This window comes from Phoenix dactylifera, unplaced genomic scaffold (genome assembly GCF_009389715.1).
Source record: "Phoenix dactylifera cultivar Barhee BC4 unplaced genomic scaffold, palm_55x_up_171113_PBpolish2nd_filt_p 000437F, whole genome shotgun sequence".
In the NCBI taxonomy this organism is placed as follows: domain Eukaryota; kingdom Viridiplantae; phylum Streptophyta; class Magnoliopsida; order Arecales; family Arecaceae; genus Phoenix; species Phoenix dactylifera.
This window is the reverse complement of record NW_024067872.1, coordinates 186,161-196,551: the sequence shown is the minus strand read 5'-3', so window position 1 is coordinate 196,551 and position 10,391 is coordinate 186,161. Positions and strand designations below refer to the sequence as shown.

General features: G+C 43.2%; 1 protein-coding gene across 3 annotated transcripts; it reads left to right on the top strand.

The window, feature by feature from the left end:
- Positions 1–302: 302 nt before the first annotated feature.
- LOC103699982 (protein Brevis radix-like 2) lies at positions 303–9,947 on the top strand. 3 transcript variants are annotated; one of them, XM_039118883.1, is made up of 8 exons: positions 303–602; positions 787–875; positions 2,242–2,388; positions 4,693–5,129; positions 5,224–5,356; positions 6,578–6,993; positions 7,473–9,084; positions 9,157–9,947. In XM_039118883.1, exons 3-7 carry the CDS (start codon positions 2,278–2,280, stop codon positions 7,549–7,551), a joined length of 1,176 nt encoding a protein of 391 aa, XP_038974811.1. In that variant the 5' UTR covers positions 303–602; positions 787–875; positions 2,242–2,277; the 3' UTR covers positions 7,552–9,084; positions 9,157–9,947. The 3 variants fall into 3 exon arrangements, with proteins under 3 accessions (XP_038974811.1, XP_038974813.1, XP_038974812.1); XM_039118885.1 differs by lacking the exon at positions 787–875; XM_039118884.1 differs by lacking the exon at positions 303–602 and having other exon boundaries at positions 618–875.
- Positions 9,948–10,391: the final 444 nt, after the last annotated feature.

The window sequence follows — 10,391 nt, the reverse complement described above, 5'->3', positions numbered from 1 at the left end:
GTCAAATCGCTTGGGCTTTTCCTTAAGCCATTAATGGCTGTCTGGATAATAAATCCCAGCCGTCCAAATGTCATGTCTTCTCCCGTCAATCGCTCAGCAGAACAACGTGCTCGTCTCCTCCAGTTCCGGAATCCACCGATCAAACGGGTGGCATCGGGATGGTGTACCAGAGGATGGACGGCCCAGATCGATCGAGTGGGGATATAAAAAGCAGATGTCGATTGACGGAAAAGATAGCGGCCGTTAATGGGGGCTATAAATAGGCCGCGGGGAGAGGGGCAATTTATTTTGGCCGTCCGGGTCGGAACGGGGAAAACGGAGAGCGGACAGCAGTGGGCGGCTTCTTTGTTTCAAAAATATCGGAAGCCCGCCGAAATCTCGCCGGGGTATCGCCGGCATTCCGATTCTCCGGCCCGATCGGCCTATATCTTCGCTTCTCTCGAGCTCGCTTTCTACTTTAATTTAGACATAAACAGAAAGAGAGCGAGGGTTTCTTCTTTTTTCCTCTTCGCCTCTTGAAGCGAAGAAGGCAAGGAGAGATCGCTGCAAACGTCTCTTTCGAGGATTTCTTGCAGCGATTCGTGCTGTTGGGGTTGAAGAAGGTGAGAAAATGTTGAATGCGATCGCCTTCTGTCGTTTAGATTTCAATGATTTCTGGCCCTTTTGAGTAGATTTTGATCGCACTTCTATCGCCCAAAAAAAAAAGAGAATTATCTTATGTTCCTTTGCATGTGATGAGTTTCCTTTCAGATTATCTCTCTTGTTTCCTCTGTTTTTTCTCAGCAGCAATCGAGAGAACTTGAAAAAAAAAACCCAAAAGAATTGGGCAATCGATTCCATCACATCCAAAAGAAATCGAGTTAGAAAAGGCCTCGGTATGTATGAAGCATCGCTTTCTTGTTTATTGTTCAGTTTCCTTTTAGGAAATTTCTGCCTTCCTCTCGCTTGTAAAGAGGATAGAGAATAAGTGATAGCAGTGCTCCTGCTCCTCCGCATTAATATTTTTTTCTCCTGCTATAAAATTCCCTCCCTCTCTTTCTCTTTCCTCTGCCGGGTTCTGCTTTCCATTTCATCAAACGGGCTAGGCGCAGAGCAGACGGACAGGGCTTTGCAGCTTCCAATCCAAGCCTTAAAACACCCATACGAAGAGATTCCAATCCCTGGACCTGGGACCCTCCCTCCCTCTCTCTCTCTCTCAATACTCTCTCCTCTCTCTCGACCTACACTTTCTGAAGAAGCCTTACCTTGCCTCGGGTTTCGTGTGGGCATTACCGCTATTATTCCTGTTGTCCCGTTGCTTGGGCTCCTAATCCTATCAGGAGCTTCCTTGTTCCGCCAATGTCTACTCGTTCTATCCTGCAGTACGATCTCCAAGTAGCGTGCGGAGATCGTTTCGGACAAAACACCGGCTTCTCTCCGGATTCGTTGTGATTAAAAAACTCGTTCTTTCCGAAAGTCCCGAATTCTGGAAGGACTCGTGTTGGGATGGGGGTTGATTTGCTTGTTCTCTCCGTTTCCACAGATCCTCTTCGACGTTGTTTCGGTCGGTGTTTCCCGTTTCTCATCTCGTTTCCCGGTGCCAGAACCGGAGGCGGCAGGCGCTAGAGCTGGCTACTGGCTAGAGCTGTCCTTGTCCATGCTCTCCCTTGTACGGTATCCGCTAGTCGGAGTAGCAACAGGCCTCACGTGTTGGCACCGGAATGACCAAATTGCCCCTCCTATGTACACATATGCATGCACATGCACATGCACATGCGCCCGAATTTTCTATTAATTGACTTTATCTAACGAATATGATTTAAATTATTTGTATTTTTCTCTATCATAAAAGGAAAGAAAAGTTTTGTTTATTGGAATAGTTATGATGCAAGTTATTCTAATTTTTGTTTGATTATACTTTTGAAAATAAACTTTAGATGGAATTAACATCAATATGGTGGTTTATGAAAGATAGAAAATTGGCATAAGTGATAGTTTATTATGTATACTTTTAAAATAAGTGTAACTGGTACACTGTTGCTATATTTCCCAACCATGTATGACCTCATTTATGTTGAGATTAAGTTAAGAATAGATTGCACTGGCAATTAACATTGTTGGATTATATAATAATGATAAGTGAACTATGAGTTGGGAATGCTTCTTCTAGGAGCACCACATCAGTTATGGCCGAGCAATCTCTTTTTTGAGATGGCACAGCTTTTTTAGAAGGACAGTGAAGTGAATTAATTTAATATGCAGAGGTAGATTCGGGAGAGCATTGTGGTTGCTGGAGAGATGCTGACCTGCATCGCTTGTTCCAAGCACGAGATTGAAGATGGGGCTGAAGACACCGCGCGTGCTGGGACCCCAAGTACCAAAGACGCCGTCAAAAGCCTGACCTCCCAGGTATGTCTCTCTCTCACTTTGTACCCATACTACCATTTGGTAGTGGCCGAGGACTTTGGATTCAAAGTGGCGTGGGAGAGGGTAAACCCGAAGGTGGTGAAAACGACCCACCGAACCATTTTACTGCACCACCCCCAAAGTTGCCTTATAACCAGTACAGTGTTTAAAAACATCCAAAAGGAGATAACCGGCAGTAAATATTTTGCTTTTTTTTATCTTTTCCTTTTTGGTCCAAGCCCCCACTAAGTAGTGAGTAGCGACTCATTTTTGCTGCACTGCAAAGGCAGCAAAGCTGCCCCACGGCAAGAACAATGGTTAAAAAAATCCTCAAAAAGAGATGGCTAGCCGGTGGCAATTATATTGCTTTCTTTTAAGCCACCAAGTCACCCATTTTAGCGCACCAAAAAAGATAGCAGTAGGCCAGTAGTAATTAGATCAGTTTTTTATTTGTTGCTGTCCTTTTTCTTTTTCTTTTTCTACCTACTAGTTGATTCAAAAATTACAAAAAGGTCCTTTGGTCCAACGTTGGATAAAGTTGGTCAAGGGGGGAGGACGAGGGGAGGTCCCTTTCTGTCATTCCCTGGGGTTTTGAGGAGGGATTCGCTCATCCTAAAAGAGTGGGGTTGGGGGGGTTCAATTGGGCATGCCTCTGGGTTTTCTGTGTCTTTTCTCATAAAGAAGCTAAGGTTCGGGTCTTTTTAAAAAGCCGCGCTCTGGTGGAAAGAGATCCGTTGGATGTAGCCAGGACGAGATTTGGCCTTGTGTCGTTGTACCACGAAAAGAATAAAGGATGCACGATGGTCCTCGACCTGATTGAGTTGGCTGGGTTCGGTCCGGACTGGACTCTACTTTCCTTTGCCTTTGAACCTATGGGTGCGACTCCAAAGCTAGGCATCCTCATGGGGAACCATGAGCTGGTGACCAGTCCGACCGCAAATCAACATGCGCAAATGTGTATGCTTTTATTTTATTCCGTCTTTGTGCATTGATGGTTCAGAGTTGGATTGGTCCACCACTGAGCTGATGGACCTACTTATTTCCGAAAGCTCTCCTGTAGAAATCCATGGCAAAGACCAACCCAAGTGACATGAAAAATTCTAGACTAATTTATGACCGAATTGATTTGGCTCCATCTTCTCAATGTGACGATAATTGTAACTAACCTATTAGCTTTGTGAATCCTTGTTCTCCATTTATATATCCCGCATGATTTTAATGCAGACTAATTATGACTTTCACTTTAACCTAGCTACCAATAATTATATTTTGAAGCATATCATGACATATGATACCAGTTCAACTTATTCCAAAAGCTTGGCTCAGGATGTCTGACCTCATTACTAAATGATGGTACTTGTTTAGTTCTTGTTAGAAGGCTCTGCCACTAGTCGGAATGGCTTTGGCCTATGGCATAGTTTTTTATTTGTACACTTTCAAGCCCTAAGCTTCTTAACCTAGCAAGGCTTTTGAACATGAGTTATTTTAGAATCGAACTTACAATCTCAAGTACAAAGAGGGTAGCACTATCTTATACTGCTGCTTAACTGACCATTTTTCTTATTTCATGTGATGCACCACATGAGGCTAGAAGAAGTTATCCTTATCCAATTACGGTAACCTAACTCTTCCATCAAAAGGTACACAATAATCACAGTTTCGTTACTTCATTACCTGCAGTGGCAATAGTTTATATTGAGGCTCGATTAAGCTGCTCAACACTTATTAGACAAGGAAAGATGGCAATGGTGGATGAACTATACAGTTCTGGGTAGCCATTTTCAGGTTGCAACCAGTGTTTTTTTAGTCAGAACTAGCGACTCAGCTTCCTGAAACTGAAAATGTGCTCATCCAAGTCATAATTATTGCAGTGGTTATTCCTTCATCCTCTCCTCAAAACCATAGGAAATATAACAGATAGACTGGCCAAGAATAAGACTAAAGAAATATTGATAAATGAGCAGTGAAGATGGTGGTACTTATAATAAATACAAAAAGAGAGCAAGGTTTCTATTTCAGCTGCCCCATCCGGTGGTAAGTAATGAGAAATTTCTTTCACCCAAAAAGAAGGGAGAAAAAGCAGCTTCAAACAAGTAGTTTTTTTTTTTTTTTGGTATAGGTTCTCAGACAAGTTGTTAATTATAATGTCATATATATGGCACATGTGTCTACGCAAATCAGAGATTGTGCCGGCTGCTTGTTTGTCTGGTTTTGGAGTTTAGTAGGACGGACAACCCGGCTGATATCATTTCTTTGCTCCCCAAATATGTAAGCAGTTTCATTAAAGTGGACATGCATGCTTGGCAGATAAAGGACATGGTGTTGAAGTTCTCTGGCTCGAACCGGCATTGTAAAGGTGGCAGCTCGTCTCACCGGAGCAAGAGCTTCCACCACCCCCGCCACCATCACAGTGGTGGCGCCAGCAGCTCATTCCCACTCATCGACGATGACGCGGCCTCTGACGGTGGAGGTGGTGGCCACTACGCCTTCCTGCAGGCTGCGAGCTCAAGCTCAACCCCGGCGTGGGACTTCACGAGTATTGCCGGTGACAGGGATGATGACAGGTTCAAGTCCCACAAGTGGATGCCGGGAGTTGGGGTGGTGGCAGCAGCGGAGGAGGTGGTGCTGGAGGAGGACAACGGCGAGCCCAAGGAGTGGGTGGCTCAGGTTGAGCCCGGCGTCCACATCACCTTTGTTTCTCTCCCTGGCTGTGCCGGCAACGACCTCAAGCGCATCCGTTTCAGGTTCTCCATTCTATCTTTGATCGATCTACTAGTCGCTAATTGGTTAAGATTAGGCACTAATGTTCTTTTCTTGGCTTTGGTTCTCATGTTATAGTCGGGAGATGTTTAACAAGTGGCAAGCACAGAGGTGGTGGGGAGAGAACTATGATAGGATCCTGGAGCTTTACAACGTGCAGAGGTTTAGCCGCCAGGCACTCCCAACTCCGCTGAGGTCTGATGATGGCGGGGTTTGTTCTTACCCTTCTAAGTCCTTGCTGCTACTACACATTTGCTGCTAACTATGAACAACAAAAAGCATGCTTTCTTATTCAAAGGTTTTAAATGAATAACAACCATTATAATGTCTCCAAAGACGGCATTCCAGACGTTAATATTGAATTACATGTTTATCCTTATAAATATTTGAAATTACATATGTATCCTAGAAAATTTACTAATTCCTATAAATTATTATATATATATATATATATATATATATATTTATAAATGCCTGAAATTGTATGTCTTTCCTAGAAAATGCGAATTCTCTGTTTATATATATATATATATAAACCCTTAATAAAGATAGATGTATAAAAAGAAATAATTCATAATTAAGGATATAAGAAAATATTAAATTTATGAGAGTATATATACAAAAAGAAATAATTCATATAAAGACATTAATGCAATTTCTGATGTTTATAAAAAGTATAAATATTAATCGAAAAATTTGCAAGGGGTATATACACAATATCAGATATTTATGAGGATGCAAAAAACCCCTGGCTGCAACATTAGCTGATATCCTTTGGTACAGGCCTTTAAATGACAGGAATGACGACAATTATTTGACATCTGCAGAAGAAGGTAAATATTTTATTTCCATAAATAGATTTATAGAACAGCCCTGTCTTCATGTTCTTGACCGTTAACATTTAATAAGGACCATTACAACGCATTGTTTGCTGCAAATAACGATCTTATTGTAAGCTTTTAACGTTATTGAGGCTCTGGGCACCAGTTTATTTATTTATTTATTCACGTAGTCTCTCTTGCCTTCTCTTATTATGACTACCCCTCCTGTTCCCCTAGTCCATGCACCTGTTCCGGAGCCTTGTGGATTCCATTCTTCTCTGAACAACGTCCACTGCACAGTACATGATCTTTTTTATTTAGAAGTTGCAACATCGATGGCCTTTTTCTCTGAACAACGTCCTCTTTGATACAAGCTAGAGAGTGTGTGATCACATCACAGTACATGATCTTTTTTATTTAGAAGTTGCAACATCGATGCCCTTCTTCTCTGAACAACGTCCTCTTTGATACCAGAGTGTGTGATCACATCACAATACATGATCTTTTTTATTTAGAAGTTACAACATCGATTTCGTTCTCTGAACAACGTCCTTCTTTCTTGCTGCTAGCTCTGCAACCGACCAATAACATCTTGCTGATGGATCTTGCAGGGAGAAGCATTCTATTCGCGTGTGGGGTCGACAAGGGAGAGCCCCGTCACCCCTCCTCCAGGCAAAGAGCGGCTCTCTCGAAGCACATACAGATCTCATTCGGCTGCCACCGGTAAAGGAACGTACTATCCGACGGTGCCTGACCCTTCAGAGCATACTTTCCCTCATCACCTCAATCCTTTTGCTGCTGCTGCTGGAGCTGGAGCTGTGAGGACTTCGGGTATCAAGTGCGGAGAGGCCTCTGCGGTCGAGGCAACAAGAACAACTACATCCTCCAGGGACGAGGCCTCTATCTCCCTCAGCAATGCCGGTGATCTGGAGGCGACTGAGTGGGTGGAGCAGGATGAGCCTGGGGTTTTCATCACCATCCGAGAGCTGGCTGACGGGACACGTGAGCTTCGTCGGGTTCGATTCAGGTAACTAAACTAGCGCACTTCAAACTAACAGCCCTTATAGCTATATTACCAGAACAGTTTTGCTGGCCTCCTATCATGCCATTATATATATATATATATATATATATATATATATATATATGGCATGATAGTCATTAATTGACTCTTTTACTGTTAATTACTAAAGGTGACGAGCAAATTGAGCACATAATATTGCAGTTCTTATTCTGCGGTTCGTTTTTTCCCTTATAAAAGTACATAACCGTCATAAAACAGCCATTATTTATCCAAGTGAAAAATATATGGAAAAGGGCTGAACTGTGCAAATAACAGCTTTATTTTATTATATTGCAACATAACGGTTTGAGATAGTGTCTGTTATTTGGGCGTATCACTCTACTTATCTGCTTCGATTTTCATAGTTCAGTGCAGCACGCGTAGAATATCGATTAGTGCTTGCTTTAATTTAACCCTTTGTGCGCACTGTGTCTGTGCTGCAGCCGAGAAAAGTTTGGGGAGGTGCACGCCAAGCTGTGGTGGGAGGAGAACAGAGAGAGGATACAGGTTCAGTACCTTTGAAAGCCATCCTGAAGTCTCTCGGGTATGAAGCCTGTTCCTAAGAATATAATACACAAATTAGAAATAGATAGGAAGATAAGTTAAATATGGAGATATTTTACCCTTTGGCCTCACTGTAGCATGGTTGCTCATTACTGATCTTCTGTGTAACACTTTGTGGGATTTTCTCACTTTGTTCCTATCCATATTTAGGCTGTATTTAGTTTGTTATTATGTGTTTCCTTTATTCGCACTTGACCCGACCGAAAACCTCCAGTCAATACATTCTATACGCCGAGGGTATCGTGGCGAACGCATTTGAAGGCCATTGTGCTCACAGACTATATTCCATGTATCCATAGTGCTGTAGCTTGTATACTCCCTAACATGATCTAGAGGCTAACATAGCAAGCTTTGCGGCATAAGCTTACCTAACAGGAACAACCCCCAAGTCGTTTTAGCTTCAAAGTTTTGCATGGCATGAGCACCGACCGATCTTTTGCACTTAATGCGCGATTTGCACCGCAAAGTACTGTACATCACTCGATGGCCGCCAATGAAAAATGGATAGTTATCCAACAAGACAGCCTTATATGCCATACATGGCGCATCGCTGTTGATAGCTATCCATCTCTTGATGGCAACCATTAAGCCGTGTACAACACTCTATAATGCATACTGCACTGCGCACTACAAAGTATCCTAGATCAATATGGCAAAAATTGATTGTACTTACCCTGCATGGGCTACGTTTGTCTTCTAAGGTTGACTTTTAGCTTTTAGTTGAAATTCAGATCCAATTATTTTCCTGAATTTTCAAGTCGGACACAAGTCAAGGCTTTGATCCAATAGTTGATGAAATTTTACATGTTGCTTCTGATTTTGAGAGTGAAAAACTAGGTTTTCTAAGTTTTTCAAAATATTTTTATTTTGATTTTTCCTCTTCTATTCAAAAAGCAATTTTAAAAGTATAAGTTGAACACATCCTTATATAAGGTGGTTGTATTGTAAGTGAAGCATATGGATTGTGTCATGATATAGCTAGGAAAAAGGAGAGAGGAGAAGAAAGAAGCTTCATATTCATTGGATGTATTGTGGCTCAAAATCTGACCTGACGGATGGATGAGCGAGGTTAGTCTACTTAGTTAGGTTGGAGGAGCATTGTACGGTGCTGGAGCTGATCTACAAATACAGAAAATGATGAGGGGGTCATAGGAACGTATCCAGTCGGAGACCCTCTGGTGCTTAAGCTAGACAGAGTTTTAGGAGAAAATGAGATAGATGAAAGAGAGATTGAAGTTAGAGAACGGACCTCAAGGTGAAGATCTTTCCGACTTCTCGGTCCATTCCTCCCGAGGCGCCGACACCTCCCTCGCACCCAGCTTCTGAGAAGGAGGTCCACCACCCTAATTAGACCTTGAAATCTTCAGCCTCAGCTCTAACAAATCCAATGTGGCCCTTGCTTAAGGGGATCGTCGTCTCACCGATTGGAAGAGGTTGGAAGATATGAACATGGGGAGCCTTTTCGATGGAGTTTTTCGAGTTGTTGCCGAGGTAAGCACCATCATATTCTCCGTTAATCTTTAGTCAAGCTATTGTATCGCTAACAATTGTCTATTTTTTCAGAGTGTTGTCTGCATTATGCTCATTCATGAGCAGTATTACCAGCTTCGGCGCATGCTCAAGAGATGGAGCACGAGTGGAACGAGGTGAAGAAGTGAATGGACGAGCTAGAGGCATAGTTGAAGCAGTTGTCGTGCTGAAGGGCTTGCAGACCCAATGCAAGGCGGCTCGATTTCGAGCTGTCGAGACTAAGGAGCAGTTGGCGGTCGAGTAGCGAGTGGCTTCTGCTGAAGAGCGAGTCCTCCAAGCTGTGGAGGTATATAAGGCCTCCCAAGATTTTTAGAAAAAGTTTGCTTCAGCTTCCGTCGATTCCTGCCTGCACGACTTACAATTGCCAGTGTCGAGAGGTGAGGCACTTTCCCAAGTTTGACTTTAGTTGTGTTGCCCTGCCTGAGGATGATAAGGTGAAGGAAGCCGAGGAGCAAGAAAGAAACAAGCCTGAGGCTGTAGAACGGGAGGAGGGTAACACTGAGCAGGTGCATTGGGGCGAAGATGCTGCTGATCCCACTGCACCTATTGCCAACCTTCCTTAGGTGGCCAAGGTCCCCCCACCAAGTCCTAAGCAATAGGTTTTGGTGTACATCTTCTTTTGCTTGTTGGCACTGCCATAGAGGTGTAGAGCGAGGCCAAGCATAGCTTCTTGAGATTGGTGACCCCTGGTGAGCTTGACCTTCTTCAAGGACATTGACCTCGTAGGATCTAGTGTAGTTGGATCTCCCCATACTTGTATGGCTTGGCTACCGAGCTACTTCTGCCCTGTAATTTTCAATCATTGATGAAAGTACTTTTGTTCATTCCTTGTGTTTGTTTGCCATGATTGTTTGGCAGCTTTACGTTTCACAGCTAATTTTTGTATGCTTGAGCTGGCCGAGTTTTGATCAGACGGCCTTGGCAGCTCATCATCTATTTGGACCAATATGTAGGAGGTCAAGATAGGAGTTGCTTGCAAGGAGTTGGGGTCTTACCCTCCATTCTTAGCATCGCTTTGCCAAGGTCGTAGACTTAGACCTTTTTAGCATAGATACGTAAGTCGGAGATCGAAGATTGGAGTTTCCCTTCGGGTCCCTACTCGGACCTGAGGAGGTCGGAGACTTAGGATAGATGTCTATAAGTAGATTCCAATAGACATGTTCGTGGTTTCAAACCCTTGCCCCTTGCTCGTAGTCTATTTTTGGTCAGTGGGTCATGCCCACTCCATTGTCACTTGTAGCTTGGCTTCCAATTTGGGTGCCTTATTT

Excerpts from the sequence above, each read along its gene's own strand:
- LOC103699982 (XM_039118885.1), top strand. The coding sequence starts at position 2,278 with ATGCTGACCTGCATCGCTTGTTCCAAGCACGAGATTGAAGATGGGGCT. Across the intron at positions 5,130-5,223 it reads CTCAAGCGCATCCGTTTCAG|TCGGGAGATGTTTAACAAGT; the intron begins GTTCTCCATTCT and ends CTCATGTTATAG. Across the intron at positions 6,994-7,472 it reads CTTCGTCGGGTTCGATTCAG|CCGAGAAAAGTTTGGGGAGG; the intron begins GTAACTAAACTA and ends TCTGTGCTGCAG.